This window comes from Crinia signifera, chromosome 1 (assembly GCF_055691185.1).
Source record: "Crinia signifera chromosome 1, ASM5569118v1, whole genome shotgun sequence".
Taxonomy (NCBI): Eukaryota; Metazoa; Chordata; class Amphibia; order Anura; family Myobatrachidae; genus Crinia; species Crinia signifera.
The window spans coordinates 410,593,319-410,611,403 of NC_139217.1; the positions used below are offsets into that span (position 1 = coordinate 410,593,319).

The window sequence follows — 18,085 nt, forward strand, 5'->3', positions numbered from 1 at the left end:
CTGTGCTTTCAGCAACAGAGTGCGGGACATTACCTTCTCCATATATGTATAAATATATATGTGAATACACTGTATATTTGGTATTTGCTTGCCCTGAAGGGCACCTGGGCCCTTCTGAAGTTTTAAATAAATAGGGGATATTCAAACCCTCTTAAGTTTTAAATAAATAGGGGATATTCAATCCCGGGTTCCGGCTGTCAGAACATTCTGACAGTCAGAACCCTGGCCTGTTTTCAGTCCGCTCGCCATTTTATCGGCAGGTGGAATTCAATATTATGCCTGCCAAGTGGCAAAAACGGTTGTGGATTGTCAAGATCCGGGCGTTAATTTGACAATCCATGTACATTTTCGGCAAGTCTGATCCGTCTGCTTTTAAAGTCAGGTCCGTTTTGTCAATCTGCCTCTTCAATGCTGTAGGGAATGATCGCATTGGTTAGGCACCCACCGCTATTTCCTGTGTTGGAAATAGCGACGGGGATTGAATACCCGCTATAGACTCTTAAACCAATATAGACTATTAACCTTTTGAGTGCCAATGTTGCTGTGAGAGATCCTTAAAATATCCATTAAAAATGCCAGCGCTGCTCACAGCGACTATTCTTTTTTTGGGGCCAATAATTGATTGGCTGTGTTTTTATTTATTTATACTAAATGAACAGTTGCTGTGAGCGACACTGGCATTTTTAGCAGATATTTTGAGGATCACTCACAGCAATGTTGTACTCAAAGAGTTGATAACCCTCCTATTATGATAAACTAGTAAACTCACTCAAAGCAAAAGCTTTAAAAGCCAGCCTGCCACTTTGTGATTGCCTCTGTGATTGTGGATGTGTGAGAGAGAAAGAGATGTACAGTAGTTTCACTCGCTGCAACAGATGGCAGTATTTCAGAGTCACATAATCAGACACTAGGCATATATATATAGATGATATGCATGCAGTAGAACCAATGGGCCCTTATTCTGGTTCACTCGCAAAGGCAAATTCCTTCTCAAATGGACAAAAACGTGTACTGCAGGAGGGGCAGATGTAACTTGTGCAGAGAGAATTAGATTTGGGTGAGTTATTTTGTTTCTGTGCAAGGAAAATACTGACTGCTTTATTTTTACACTGCAATATAGATCTCACTTTGACGTAAAACCCCACCCAAATCTAATTCTCTCTGCACAGGTTGCATCTGCCCCACCTGCAGTGCACATGGTTTTGTCCATTTGAGAAGGAATTTGCCTTTGGGAGTGATCCAGAATAAGGACCCATAGTTGTTACAGAATAAATAAAATTTGGGCAGGGTCATTTTTGTTTGTCTATTTCCTTTATTACCACTCTTTTTTCCTCTCAAGTGCTGTCAGGGTGCTTCATTTCTATTTTTACACCTTATCTTAGATTGCAAACAATATTGTGGTATTATTTACATCCCATGTAATGCACAGTATATCTATTTTAAAAAGCTGTGCAAAAATGAAATACATCATTAAAAAAATATATATATAATAACAATATAGATATGATTTTTCCAGATTTTCAATTCGATTTTGCTTATAGAAGCAAAATCAATTTGAATCCTAAATGAAATCGAATGGTTTTGTGTCACTTTCGGTCTACATTCGATTCGATTCGATGCGCGATCCCGTTTTCTCAAAATCGAACAGAAAAATCTACTGTGCAGTCAAGGAAATATCTAATTCAATCTATTAAATCGAATGTGTACAATGTACCATGAATGTATATCGAATTTGATATCTAATGCAAAAGTACAGATCTAATTCCAAATCGAATAAAAAGATCTAATGCCAGATCTAATATAAAATCGAATCTAACATCGAATCAAAAGCAAATCTATGTGTGTGTACAGGGCTTAAGTATAGCATTTTGTTTTGGAACAATTGCCCAATGTTAATTATAATATTTGGATTATCTTGCTTTGTTAAGAGTGTGTGGTCCAACCCAGACATTGCCCCTCTGCATTACTTGTGTTCTGTTCAACTGCCTCTCAACAGCTGAAACAGGACTGATCACTGATCTTTATGCTGATGACAAGGAGGTTGAATGGTTTCTTCTGTCTATTGGGCCTATTTATCAAAGTCTACCATCCCTTTAAATCATTTGAACAATTCTACTTTCATTGCAATATTAATCACAGCTGCTAGTAAGAAGTAAAGTGCTGAAAATATACTGTAGCTATCACATTAGTTACTGTAGACTCTTCGCAGAGACAGCCGCTTATCTGAGGAGTGGTGCTGCCATAACTTTGCTGATAAATTGGGCCAAATTATCATCTCTACATGAGAAGATGTACATGATATATTGTGAATGATATGCACAAAAACAATATTGTTATTGATATACTGTATCGTGAATATAGTTCAGTGCATGCACTAGATCGTTTGACAAGGAGTTCAAGGTACATCACTAAAGATACTGTTCAAGGAACATCGCATATAGTGTGTACCCAGTTAGAAATCTACATGACTAGGCCCCTATGCATCCACTTACAATTGCTTGAGTAGCTTTTTGCCTGTAACATTCATGTGTTGGGCAATCCCCTTTTAAGGATACGTTCAGGATCCCGGCTGTAGGGTTAGGCGCTAGCAGGGAGGGTTAGGGTCAGTCTGCGGAGATAGGGGTTAGGGGGGGCAGGGTGAAGGTATGTTTACTTACTAGACCCTGCCACTTTCCTTCCATTGGGATGCTGATGTTGGTATTCTGACCGCTGGCATCCCTACCACCTGTCATTCAAATGTATCCCCTTCTTAAAGCTTGAAGATGTCAGCAATAGAATTGTAGGCTTTAGAGGTAATTACACTATATCAATTAAAACAGTCTTGGGTTGTCGCATAATGTCCTATTTAAAGTATATAAAAATACAGGCTGAGTATCCCTTATCCAAAATGCTCGAGACCAGAAGCATCCTGGATAACAGATTATTCCGTATTTCAGAATATTTTTATATTTAATTGAGGTATCTTGAGGTACAGATGGAGAGCCTCTAAGCCAGTGCTGGGAATTGCCAGATTTCTTTAGCTGGCAATCACCGGTGGAGAGGCGCTCCATCTGATCTTACACGCTCGCGCCTCCCAATCACTCGGTGGTGGGGAGCGGAAAACCTGCCTTTCTCCACTTCAGGGAGACCAGCGCGGTTAGAGGGGAGTACAGGGAGCTATGGGCAAGACAGGGGAGCAGTGGGGAGGCAACTGAGAGCTCCATCGGGACTGGGCGCGAGCATCTCGTGCGCATGCTCCCCATTCCGGCGGATTGCGGCAGATGTTGGTTGTCGATTCGATCTAATAAGAGCTGCTCCATCTGTATCTTGCACTTATATTGCATAAGCACATCAAACACATGAAATACACACAAATATAATTTATTTGTTTAAAAACATGAAACAAAGTTTGTGTTCAATCTCAGACACTGAATTTATTATTTACATTATTTACCGTAATGCCAGTTAAAGATCATTTCCCCAGTAGTGTCAGTTACAGATGTCCCCAGTAGGTTTTTATCTTAAAAAAAAAAAGTACATTTTGGAGACTATGGTTTTCGGAATAATTTGGATAACAGGTATTTGCATAAGGGATACGCAACCTGTATTATACTGCTATAAATGTGTATGAGCTGCAAAGCACTAGTGGTTACTATGAGTTTATATGTCTTCAACTATTTATACAAAAACAATAAACTTGTGTGTTGAACAGAAAGTCATCTCGTTTAAGCCAAACATGATATCAAGCTCACTACAATATATCGCTTCTCTGATGCACTGAAATGTGATTAAGAAGCTGAGTTGTTCCAGTTGTGTTGTTGTACAGCGCAGTATATCAAAGTGTACAACACCTGCACAAAACACACACAGCACATCACAAGTTAAACACACTTAAAGACACAAGAATACTGAGTCTCACTTGTACAACGATTTTTATTTTCACATCCATTTATATGCACTTAACTTACATTAAAAATACTTCTTAAATGAAGAATTTAAATGCCAATGTGTGTGCGGGCTTATAGACAGCCTGAATGACAGCTACATAAATGCTATAACCTTCCCAACAGAAATGCATTAGATGTTATAGATGAAATTAAATTGTAAAATTAAAGTTAAACTGTACAGCAGATGGATGGAGATTTAAAAAAAAAAGAAAAAGAAAAAAAAAGCAACTTATTGTTGAAGAGCAAAGTGCTTTTCTGAGCAAAATGGAAATTCCACCTCTCCGTTTGCACCTTTCTGTTGAAGAGATAGTTATAAAGAGAATTTCATCTCTTAATTAGAAAGAAAAATTCACATCACATAGGTCCCATCACTGGAGCTAATGATCCACAGCTGCCTGTATAAAAGGGCAGGCTTTGTTTCTTGAGCTGTAAGGTGTTAATCATTTCGCATGATAGTCTCTTTTATAGATGCTGTGGTTTGCAGTAAGAGGAGGATGTTCAGTATTCCAACTTAAATTATTTTTTTGAAGTGTGTTACACAAGGGATGCTCTCACAAGTCATTCTGAATGATCATTTAATGCATGCATTATCAAAACTCTCAACTGCAGATTTCAATTGATAAGGCTTGAAGCTGAGCAAAATGTAAAAGTTCATTGTTCTTGCTCAGATGAAGCAAAGGAAAGACCATGAGAATAAGGATTCTTCTTTACATCTTTTTTCCCAACTCAAGATCTTGTCTCTTCATTATATTAAAAGCATTCGATCCCATAGAAAAGATATATTCATTTATATCCCTCATTATTTCAGATTAGAAAAAAAAAAAGTATATTGTAAGGTAGTTAATTAGTCGGAGACTTTCCACTACACGGTCCACTTTTAAAGTAATACACTAGAATACATCTGTAGATGATATATCCTTTCATTTAATACTTGATCATTTTTCAGCTATACCTGTGGGTAATGATTTTTTTTTTATTTGCTTTTTACACTTTTGCATTTAGAAAGTTTATGTAACTTCAAAAAGTCTCTGCACATGGGGCCAGCAGCATCGTGGGCTTTGGGTGGTCCTGCAATATCTGATTGTAATAAGAACTCAGTGGTGTCAAGAGGGGGGGGGGGGGGTGCGGGTACTTTTTACCCGGGCCTGGGTCTGCTGGAGGGGCCCTGGTCCCAACCCCCCGTTACAGGTGGCCGGGCAGTGAGGAGAGAGAGGACAGGCTGCCAAAGGAGCTCAGCCTCTCTCCCCAGCTCAGCATATCCTGCTCAGTGCTGTGTGCTGAGCTGGCGAGAGAGACCGCGTCAGCCTGTCCACTCTCTCCCTCTTGTTTATTTTTTTCACGGGGGGCGTGGCCCCACTCCCGCTTGGTGTCCATGCCCCCTCCATGTTACCAGGGCCCGGCCGACCTGTTGGCACTCCTTCAGGTACTACTTGCTGTTTATAAACAGGCGAGATTGTCGCCTTAGGTATTTTGTCAGCTTCTGAATCTAAGCAACTTGTGTCTATCTCAGAAATGTCTGTCTTTCACGTGAATGCTTGCCATAAAATTATTACAGACATTGCGCCCTGCCAGATTTTTAAAGGGCAGAATGCGCCCTGCCCCTCTAGCAGCGCCCCGCTAAAACAGCCTGCTACCTGCCCACCGGAGTGCACCGGTGAAGCCCAGCGCCGCCATAGATTGCGGTGCACGGCGCTTTCCCGGCAGCTCGGGGACGTAGTTACGGCCGGGCACGCCCCCTTCACTGATGCGCGGCCCGGGCACGCCCCCTTCAGTGACACGCCCCCTTCAGTGACACGCCGGCCCGGGCACTGCCCCATTTATGATGTGCCGGCCCGGGCACGCCCCAATTTTTGACATGCCGGCCCTGGGACGCCCCCTTTAGTGACGTTGGCGTGCCCGGTCAGCCCCTCCAGCGCCCTGCCCCGTTTGGTTCCTAGAAGGAACACTAAATTTGGTAAGTATGTGCCTGTTTATACACACATATAACATGCCAAACATCCAGCTGATATATCTGGCCACAGGATCCAGTGTCAGCATCATTGTTGCCAGTTCCCCCTACCAGCATATGGGTACCCACCCATATGCAGGTTGGAGGAACCGGCAACAATGATTGCCCGTATACACTACAAATGCATACAACATATTTAAATGATATATGCTCACACGTGCCTACTCTCTCAGAATGCCTAGGAGGCTCACCAGAATTGTGTGGCACTCCGAGCACCAAGGAAAAGTGGTCAAGTCTCCCACATTCCTGCTCATCCCCCTACCCTCGAGCTGCATACCCCTGCTTGCCCCGCTTACTACGGTTCATGGAGGAAAAGTGGGTGGGCCAATTCTGTGCTTTGAGCTGAATTGCTTCACCACAGTAAATATATTTATTTATTTACAGTTTCTTATGTAGCGCAGCAGATTCCGTTGCACTTTACAATTGTAGATTGCCATCGCAGTAATAATATGTTGTGGTTGCCTTGGGAACATTCCATGAAATGTTTTGATGGCTTCCTGGAGGCAGCTTTAGGTCTAGTTGCCACACATAGAAACCCGCTTTCTGCAGTTGGAAAAAAACAGCCTACTGTATATTAACTTATTTTAAGCTACAAACCAGGTTGGTGTATCAGGGAAATCCTTTTTCTCTCAAAAAAAAAAATTGGAAATTAATAATAATATGCAGAATGATGTACACATAATAAACCACAGATAACTATTACGTGAAAATTATTCATCATCATTATTATTATTATTAATAATAATAATAATAATAATAGTGTATATTTACCATGTCATGATATTCTGTAATTTTGTTTTTGTCATTTTTGCATCTTACTCAGGGCTTCCTCAGAGCGTTCCCTGATGGAGATAAATTAGAGGTCGTATTTTATCGATTTACCTTCAGAAGATAAATGTACAGAGCAGTGTATCTACCACATACTTTTCCAGTAGGCTTTTGATTTTCACAGTTGAGATAAAGAATATGATGCATGGCTTGCAAATGCAGCTTTCCCCTTCCTTTTGCCATATCATCTGTTCATACAGGGAACAGGAGGGGGGGTGCGGCGACGACATATGTTGGGGGCAGGGCCGTAACTAAGGTATGCAGCATGTGCCACCACCCAGAGCATCATAATGCTTGCAGCACTGCCCTGCTGCACATTTCACTCTCCTGTTTTTAACCTATAGAACTTCCTCCTCATTAATCCCCAGCATCAATCAGTTGCCCCAATCTCCACCTCTAGTCACCCCACTAGTACCAGCTCTCTATACTTCACACTTCCCCTTATTCTGGGTGCTTTCCGGGACCAACTCTTCTAAATACCTGTAATGATCTCCAGAGTTATTTTTCAGGGACCCTATCATGCTGAGCTGCGACCCCAGTTTTTGCAGTGGTGTGAAAGGGGTATAACTCTCATCCTTGCTATGATAATATCACTTAATGCCTCTATTAAGTCTAAAGTAGCATGTTATTTTTTTGTCTATTCCCCTCTCATGCTTTTTATTTGTTCACTAGCCTATATTATTTGTCCTATGGAATGTTACATATCGCTAATATTTCGGACCATTGACTACAGTGAAGTTGTGGCTAATGTCTGTTATGACTCAGGGATAATCTTCCCAACTGTGACCTCTGCTAGGATGATAAGAATGAACCAAACCCTCACTCCATAATCCCTACAGAGACTATGGGCACCTGCAGAGCTAAGGCTTCATCTACAATATACAGGTTTGGAGGGGAGAATTAAGTCCACCCCAACTCCGGTGCTGCCAGGTGTTACGTGGGACAAAGTGCCCGAGATCTCCAGAGAAGAGGAAAAGCTAACTAAGATAAACCTGTAAATGGAAAAAACAAATAGAAAGCTGTACTGCTGTCCTCAAAAGGCTGTGAATCAATCAAACAGCACCAATAATATAATTGCACCTGCAGGAGCCCCTCCACAACACAAGGAGGCGACCAATGCGACCTACTTGTAGTTCCGAAACATAGTAATATGACACCACACTATTTACATAAGTGCAACAATGCACTAAGATGAAATAGAATTTCAAATAGGAAAGCATGTATGAATGCAACAATGTACTGGGATGGAATAGAATATCGAATAAGAATACCTTATTCAGCTTGTACTGGTGAATATCTTGGTATCGCAAAAATAAAATGTATATCTAAAAAAAAAAAAGAATATCGAATAAGAAAGCCTAACATGTAAGATACACCTATAGAAAAGAGGTACTGCGCTCACCTTCTTGGACGCTTGATATGGCTGGTGCCAGTACATATCAAGCGTCCAAGAAGGTGAGCGGAGTACCTGTTTTCTATATTTGTAGTGCTTACAGAGCTTGGACCACTTTGGTCCTGCAGCTCCTTCGGACAAGGGTAATTCTAGCGCCAACCTACCCAAATCTTATCCATGCAAATATTCCCAGGAAGAAAGGAATGGAATGAGAACACTTATCTCAACTTCCTTAAGGAAAGAAGGGAAGCAAAGCAGGACAGGTCCAAAGGTACATCAGGACCCTTCGGCCCAGGGGAATAGGTGGCCTGTTGCCGATACAGGCATTAAGGAAACACTGACAGACAGGATGTGGCAGAGAGTATAGGCGCTTCCTTGAGGCAGCCGGGAAACGTATTCAAAATAGCCGGCCAATCAGTGGCCTGGGTTATCCGTGATGTCAGCCGTCCCATTCCTCTGATGTGCCGAGTGCCGGAGCGTGACTGGAAGTTGGGTACCGCTGTCCAGCAACGGCCTTAACACTTCCACCAAGACGCCGTCACTAGGCAATGGACGTGATGCTTCCGCCTGGCCTGCATTCAGCCCAGAGCGCATGCCCCCAGCCGCTGCCGAGGACAACGATGCACGGATCCTTCTGGAATTTACGCGCTGGGCCCCTACTGACTCTGGACACCTGACAATGTCATTGCTGTTTATGGTTATGAAAATTTTAAGGAGTTGTAATAACTATGGAATAACGACATAGCATTCTGTATATGCTGAACGTTTCTTATATCTTTGTTTTTCTTTGCATTTTTTTTTGGTACTTGTTTAGATTCACAGCAGCAGTTACGTACTTAGCGTATCGTCCCTTTCAGAATCGGCCTCGTGTTCCCGCGCCCAGTGTAGTTACCGTAGTCAGTCAGAAGAAGCGTAGCGTCCCTGGCTGACCTAGTTGTGTAGTTTCACGGCGCCAGCATAAGCTAGGTTATCAGCGTAGGCTGCCGCCGTAAAACTACACTAGTAACTACCGTACTGTTGCCAGGAACTGCATCTCTGTCCCCGGCTTCCCTGTCAAGCCTAGTCAGCGCCTCTCTCACACCACTGGCGCCAGCATGATCCCCTCTCTTTGGCGGAGAGGTGATCATGCTGGAGCAGTGGGAGAGGCACTCAATCTGTTTGACACGCAGGAGCGTCTCAGACGCTCCTGCAATGATACGCTCCTGCGTCTGAGTAGCTATTGCTCAGATGTATGATATGGCAGGTGTGAATGTGTTCCTGAAACACCCCCACTGTCCACGGCAGCCCGAAGCATGGCGAGCGACCGCGTTATGCATCCTCCCGACATTTTCATAACCCCACTATCCACGTTGGCGTGGAGTTGATTATATATAGTGTGATGAGCGCAGCAAGCCACTAAACCCGAAGCATGGGGAGCGCAGCATGCCCCGCGAGGGGACGAGGATTACCCCCCCCACACACACACACACACACCCACACACTTTACAATGACCACAGCTGGATGCGGGAGATTTGCCCCCTTTTTCGGGTCACCGGGAGCGCCGCTCAATTATCAGGAACATCCCAAACATTTCAGGAGAATAGGCAATATGCCCTAATCACATCGAATCTTAAGTCTGGCGCAGATTTTGACTAGTCGCGCATGTGCAGTGTGAAACACTAGGCAGCTGGACCTTTCCAGTAATGTTGCATTGAAAACATATCCTCAAACTTCTGCCTATGTTACCAACTTAACAGCATCCATAACTAAGATGAAAATGGTTTATTTTTTCACATGTTACATAAAGAAAAGTAATTAGTTGGAATGGATTCAATGTTGGTTACTCCAGATAATAAGCAGTCTTATCCCAATAATGAATTCTTATGAAGCACCTTTTTCTCACCTTGCTACAGTCTTTGTGTAATCGTTGCTTAATCAGTCCATTACCCTGGGGATTTGTATCTCCTTCCTCCTCATTGCAGTGTGTGGCTGCCCCGCAGGATTCCTGCAGCAGTGAAATACTTGATGACTTGCTTTTAAATGCTGTGATCACTGGTATCATTATTATGCCGCTCGGCTCTGCGAAAAGCAATTTCTATATTTTGTTCCTTATGTATGTTTACTGTTAGCCGCGGCAGAAGAATTTTTCCTAATCACTTCTGATTTCCAACAAAGGGACCTTCAGGCACGCTCTACGCGCCGTGACATTTGCATCTTGCGCTGGTTCATCTGACATTGTTACACCACTGAGATGAAGGTCTTTGGTATTAAATAATGATTCAGTGTTAATCAGTAATATAAATAGGTTGAACTCTTCTTGGATTCATGGCGAACTCATTGTAATTCCTTGCACATTGCTGCTACTATGCTATCAATAATTTTTACCATTAAAGTAAAAGTAGCATTGTCTTGATGGTGAAATGAGGGGTGTTTATACCAACTACTGTAAGATGCAAATATATTTCAGATATAAATACAATCATTGTGGAATATAAAATATATTCTATAAATATTCTTTATACTTTTATTTCAGGAATACAGTATCCTGATGGAGAGAAAAAAATGTAGGGTGAGATTTAATAGGAAGAGATTTTCAGAAAGTGAGAGATTTGGTGAGAAATCTCCAGTTTTTTTAAAGCGGCAATCATTTACACTTCAAAATCAAACTGGTTTAGCAGTGTAAATGATTTCCGCTTTAAAAAAACTGGTGATTTCTTACTAAATCTCTCACTTTCTGAATCTCTCATCCTATTAAATCTCACCCGTAGTGTTCATTGGGACACTTGGCACATACTATATCAGGATAATACAAACAATCAACATCTTACCTTATATACCTTATATACCCCCATACACCAATCCCAAATGTGCAGCTCACTCCATGTTCCCGCGCCTCAGCCGTAGACAGGTGACGTCATCAGGTGCATCCACGGCGCTAACTGGTAGCGTCATGTGAGTTGCCAAGGCAACCCCACCACGCCGCACCAGCAGTCGCACCGGAGCTTAACCCTGTTGCCTGTAGACAAGACCACACGGGCAGACTAATTGATACATATCAAAAAATGAATATAAAGAAAAAACAAGAAAAATCCAACGGGTCACCATCACAAATAACCCACAAATGAAATATAAATATATGAAAAATATCTTTATTTGCCTGGTTTAAATCAGAATTATTGAAAACTAAAGAAAAGGTTTTAAATATGCCTAGAGAGGTCCTACCAATATCATTGCCAATCTAGCATTGTCATAAAAAATAACCGCAAGCACTGGCCAATAATCCAGGCAGATAAAGATATTGGCCTGTCTAATAGTGAGATCATGCCCTGTTACTCGAGACCTAGAAACTTACGTGATTTATTGGTGAAAACAGACGTGACTAAAAAGAAATCTGTTAACCCACAAAATTTCTTATCACTGCATCGTCCAGGATGCTTCAGATGTCCGTGCACCACGTGTAAATATCTATTGACAGGTGATAAATTTGTGCACAATGGGGTCACTTATTTGAATAAGGAACATTTTACATGCGAGTCCTCATATGTTGTGTATCAATTAGTCTGCCCGTGTGGTCTTGTCTATATCGGCAAGACGGTTTGCAAGTTCAAAGATCGTATGACAGCTCACCGTTCTGCTATAAGAGGGCCATCGAGAAGGGATCAAGTGAGCAGCCAGTGGCTCGCCACTTTGTAGAAGCAAGCCATAACCTACATACCATCAGATATCGCATGATTAACTGGATTGCACCTTCTCTCCGGGGATGGGGACAGGGGAGCCGCATTACTCCGGCTAGAAGCTTCCTGGATACACCGCTTAAAGGTGATTGCTCCGGGCGACTTAAATGAGAATATGACACTGTCATGTTTTAAATGATTTACCCCTGTATTTGTTGGCTATAAAGATTCAGTTCCTCTTGTCAATATTTTTTATTAGTTTAATCGGTATGTACATACTGCAAGTATATGCCATCCATATACCCAGAAAGCTCTACGTATATTTAAAAAAAAAAAAATAATAATAATTTTCATATATTTATATTTCATTTGAGGGTTATTTGTGATGGTGACCCGTTGGATTTTTCTTGTTTTTTCTTTATATTCATTTTTTGCTGCATGATTTTGGATGTATTCGCTATATATGTCTTTCTTGATTGCTAGCAATATACTGTATGTATTAGTATATTTTTTGCTATCTTGGATTTCGGTATTTACTGTATATATACTTTGTAGGTTGTTTACTTATTATTGATTTACTCCAATTCCCCCGCCTACATGTTAATGACGGGGCGGCTACAGGGTTAAGCTCCGGTGCGACTGCTGGTGCGGCGTGGTGGGGTTGCCTTGGCAACGCACATGACGCTACCAGTTAGCGCCGTGGATGCACCTGATGACGTCACCTGTCTACGGCTGAGGCGCGGGAACATGGAGTGAGCTGCACATTTGGGATTGGTGTATGGGGGTATATAAGGTAAGATGTTGATTGTTTGTATTATACTGATGAAATTTCTATAAAAGAAATGAAACGTTGAAGCTATATCTGTGTCTGCCATCTTTATTTCTTACGAAGAGTCGAGAGTGCAGCACATTGCTGCCATATATATATATATATATATATATATATATATTTATTTATTTGTGTATTGAAAAAGCATTGTTGTTCATATTTCACAAAAGGTACATAGTATATAGAAAATTGACATGTACAATATAGCAATATTTTATTTATAAAAAAAAGAATCATATGGTGATGCCACGTGTTTTTTTATATATATATATCCACAGATATTTCTGCTCGTGGTCTGGAATTTCGAGATGTACATGATCCCACTTGCATTGTTGCTGTTATTGGCTTGGAACTATTTCTTAATCGTATCAGGGAAAGATAACAAGACCCAGGATATGGTGAGTCATTCTTATCTTGTAAAGCAAATGTAATTGTTGCCATACTGTGAGAAAATTATCCAATTTTCACCTAGAGATTATGATTCTACAGTACATATGCATAAATTGCAAAGGAATGGCGCTGTAATGTATTAACTCCTAGCAATAGTTTATCCTGGGCAGCTATTTTCAGCTACAGTACTGTACCGATTCCAAGAGTGTGGTAGAGCTCACTGAGAACATGGCTTTGCTGTAACAATAGCCAGATGTAGTGTGGATCCACTTATGAGTGAGTCCACTTTATGATCCACTTTATGTCCCGTACACACACAGTGACAATACTGTCTGCCTCCCGCTCGATAGTGCTGGGGGGGGACCCGAGGAGGCTGCGGGGGGGGGTGCGGTCGCCCGGTGTGGGCACCGGGCGACCGAGGGCAGCACCGTCAGAAGGGGACGCACGCGCACCTCGTGCGCGCGCGTCCCCTTCCGACATACAGATGGCGGGGATGCAGGTGATGGCGATGGCGACGCCATCGCCATCACCTGCAAAGATGAATCCCGATACATCTGTACATACAAATATATTTTATTTGTGCATAAAACAAGGTTTCAAAACCTGAAACAACGTTGTGTACTACTGTATCTTAGATACTGAATTAAATGCCAAGCAGTCATTTTCTTGCACATATTTAGTGCAAGTTACATACTGTATCATGTCCTCAGTAATGCTGTTAAAGATGTCCCCAGTAGTGCTTTTAGCAAAAAAAAAATTATTATTTTTCACTTTCTGGAATGTATGATTTTCCAAATAATTTGGATAACAGATATTTGGATAAGGTATACTCAACCTGTATACAGTTTGTCCTGTTTTTAGGTCTACTATATGTTGTGAACTGGTGAAGTTCCGCACTGCTGCCAATGCCTGCAAGTGACCGTGAGGTGGTGCTGGGAGCCTCCCAAACCAGAGTGCTTATTTAGCTCCTGTGCATGTCCATGGCTGTGCCAGCGCTCCGGCATGGAGCCCCCAAGCACACTCAACTCTTCTCTGATCACTTGTGGGTCCTAGAACTTTCATATTCTATTTTCTAACCATAACTCCTCCACTCATGTTCTTCCTGGAATCCAGATGATAGTAAATAGTGAAAATCTTTTTTCAACTTTTCCATAATTAACCATCCATGTGTTTGGGAATGGTAATGTACACAGCAGGCTCCTGGCCCAAAGCCTGGCCAGCGAAGTAAGTACACATTGTGAGTGTTAAAATTCATTGTAATGTAATAAACTCATTGTGTATGATAAATGGTGCTCCAGCCAACCAGATCCTGTCATGCTTTCAGTTTTTAACTGTCATATGTTTGAAAAATGAGAGTTGTGAGCTGATAGATTGGAGAAGATTGGAGAATCTTCTGTCATACTCAAAAGGTTTAACATTCACAAAGGGTTTTATCACTTGTTGATAAAGGGTCTCTTTAAGGTTCAGGGAGGGATTCTCTAAACAAAAATGCTGTAAAAACCCAGCTCTTATGGGTGCAGGGAGGAGGAAGAGAGCCCGCCCACAGCAGTAGCAGCACCCGGCCGGGTAAGGGAGGGAGGGAGAAGCCGCTGGGTAAGGGAGGGAGGGAGGAGCCGCCAGGACCTGCTGCACATCGCTGTCCTTTGCCACAATTTTCGCATACGTGCCCAGTGTGGGATTTTGTGGTGCCCTTGGGTGGACACCCAGAGATTAATTAGCAGCTGTCACTAGCGCTAGGTGGTTCACTTTAGTGCATATGCGATAATTATGTCTGTTATCTCTATTCTGTTGTTAGAGAATCCCGCCCCTTGAAGAAGTTAATTTAAATAAAATTGTTCATGATAATGGGCTAACTCTTACTCTTAGTTTTACCACCTATCCAATATTATACAGGAATATCCCGTAATTGATAGGAACATGCTGCATCCCATAATGACAAATGGTTCTACCTGTGACTTAAATGGGGATTGTCTGCGGCAAAGCCGCAGCTCATATTCAGTGAGCTGCAACAGGCGCGTGCAGTGGGGTGAGGCACAGCCTTTCCTTTCATACTAACATATACGCCAGAGTTTTGAATTTTTAAAACATGTAAAAAATACAAATAAAATATAGACAAAATATTATTTTTATTATTCCAATCATTTTTATATTTAAAACTCTGGAGTAAAAAGTATATGGCAGGTGAGGCAGTGCCTTACCCGGCTATCTTTTCGGCACATCTCTTTTCAAAACTCATTGGATCTCCAGCAGTGTATTCTGCTGCACATGTGTATAATGCCATCATGTACCCCATGGCTCATATATTGTGTGCAAATCTGGCTCTGGTACTTGCCAGGGACTCCTCAGCCATTTACCTCACCGCACGTCCCTGAGCTGCAATATCCATTGCATATACACAAAGCACAGGTTATGGGCAGGAGTGTAAAAAAGTTAACAGGATTGTTATGTGGCGCAATGCAGCCCTGATATTACAGTTCCCAAGATGTCACCAACACCTTATGGTCCAGTGGCAAACGCAGGATTTTCAGAAGGGGGTTTCCAGAGGGGCGGAGCAAAGCATGGAGATGGACACTTAGGTGACCCAGTATATGCCGGATCAGTTAAAATATTATAGATAGACCAAATGTATATAAATAATAATAACAATAAAAATATTTTTATATATATTAATATATATATATATATATATATATACACATATACATACATACATATATATATACAAACAGGGGCATCAGCAGCAGTGTAGGCCCCTGGGCATAGCAATGTATTGGGGCCCCTACCGATCCTCCAGCGGTAGGGGTGGGGAAAGCTTTGATGTCCCGCGGGTGGTAGAGGGTATTATATCAACCGCTCAGCATGTAGGGCCTGGTTCAGTAATTTCCACTAATTACCCCTTTACTGCATAGATGGTGGGAGAAGGGGTGGGAGAATGGGGCATTGGGCTGAATGAAGGGGCCCTGACACATAACTTCCAGGGTGGTAGAGGATGTTTAATACGCAGAGGAGGGGTGTATAGTGGAGTTGGCTTATTATTCATAATTTTATGGTGGGAGGACAGCTGCAGATATCTTCAGTTTCTTAGATTTTCATGGAATTAAAAACTAGAGAATCTCACCTACCAAATGGTATTGGGGACTAGGGGATCAGAGTTCAGGAGGCAAAGCAATCTTCCAATGAGAGTATAAAACTGCATACCAGGTGTGTGGAGCTGGAGCAGTAACCAGCTACTGGAAGGCTGATATCTCTGGTTCTCTGGTAGCTAGCAAGCTGCTAGTCTCCATCAAAGGAGCAGAGTCTCAGCTTTTGGAATATACCCTCAGAAAATCTCTAAGTCAGACAGAACCTGAAATATCTGACTGGGGAAGAGCAATTAACAAGCTTGGATGGGGACCACTGTTTTGAAGTCAGATATCTCCGGTTCCCAAGGGCCGATTTTTAAAATTCTTGTACCGATGGAAAGAGGGGACCCTCAGCTTTCAGGATAGAATCTATGGTGGTCCCCTCTTTGAGCTGAGGATAACTTTTTCCGGTGTACTCAAACAAAGAAGAAAAAAAATACAAACTGTGTAGAATTGCCGTGTGCAGAAAGTGATATGATTTGTGTGGTGCCAACAACATTAGCGTACCTCATTTATCAAAGTGTATATATATTACACATATCAAGGTATCTTTTACAGATATGGGCGTACCCCTACTCACGGAGTTGTTTGTGGTATTCAAACTCTGAACGGTTTCTTTCGTAGTCCCCTGGTTTCATGTGTCCCTTGCTGGTTCACTTTTCCAAAAGTTCTCAAAAAAAAACAATATATCGTGTATCAGAATGGTTGTGATAAACATATAAATGGAGTAGAGGTTCTTGTTGCACAAGATTTTTAGTATACCTCAACCCTTAATAGTAATGATTTTTATAAAGGGAGATTTGATGGGCGTACCCCAACTCACACTTGAGTATGTAGCCTCCATTTCATTCTGTGCCCCATTTCTTATTATGTAACATTAAAGTGCCCTCCAATTCATATTACACCACATTAGAGTGCCCTCCAGTTCAAATGATGCCAAATTACAGTTCCCTGGTTCATGTTTCGGCACACTATAGTGCTTTTATTACATATTGTGCCACATGAAAGTGTCGCAATACATTTATATAACGTTATAATGCCCTCCACATTACATTGCGCAGATCTCATTATGACACATTATAGTGGCCTACATTTCATAACATGCCACATCACAGTGCCCCTTACCATTATTACATCCACTACTCACTCCCATCCAATGAAAATATAATGTCAGACAATTCAGGCTGGGTGATGGATGAGACCTAATTGCTTAGCAGGGAAATTTGAGAAATAGGTAAGCAACTTGATAATCTATGGTACCCCCTGCATCCATTATAGTTCTGTCTATGGTTATGACTAAGAGCTGTAATTACAATAGATCAGGGACTGAATTCTGGTTATTGTAGGATGATTCCAATGGCAAAATCAGTTATTATTGCCAGTGGCGTAACTATAAGGCTGCAGCCCCCGCGGTGGCGGGGAGGCGCCGGGGGTCTGCGGGCGCTATTTTTTCTATGCCAGCTCCCCACTGCTTGTGGGTGCAGCGGGGAGCTGGCAGGGGGTCAGTGCAGCGCGGAGGTACCTGTATTCAGGGAGAGCCTGGAGGTCCCTGCGCCTGCGGCGCTGAGTATGATGTTGCCGCCTCCGGGGTCCCTGCAGTGAAGTGGAAATAACGTGCTATCTCCGCCGGAGATAGCGCGTTATTTCCACTTCACTGCAGGGACCCCGGCAACATCATACTCAGCGCCGCAGGCGAAGGGACCTTCAGGCTCTCCCTGAATACAGGTACCTCCGCGCCGCACGGACCCCCCTGCCAGCTCCCCAGGGGGGTAGTTTAACGGGGGGCAGCGGCAAAATTGTCCGGGGGCGGCGAAATTGTCCCGCGGGGGTGAGCAAAAGTTTTCGTTACGCCACTGATTATTGCCACTTAAATAGCCTGAGTTGTCCAAAAAAATGAACCTCAGTATTACAAGCTTCTTCAGAAGCATTGTGTTG

General features: G+C 42.4%; 1 protein-coding gene across 5 annotated transcripts in view; it reads left to right on the plus strand.

Annotated features, from left to right (window-relative positions):
• The window catches only part of MCTP1 (multiple C2 and transmembrane domain containing 1), a 798,197-nt gene that overhangs the window by 620,910 nt on the left and 159,202 nt on the right, over positions 1-18,085 (plus strand). For all 5 annotated transcript variants that reach the window (XM_083151771.1, XM_083151772.1, XM_083151773.1 and 2 more), the window contains one exon: positions 12,917-13,036. In XM_083151771.1, coding sequence (XP_083007897.1) covers positions 12,917-13,036 — 120 coding nt within the window. The remainder of the gene's footprint in view (positions 1-12,916; positions 13,037-18,085) is intronic.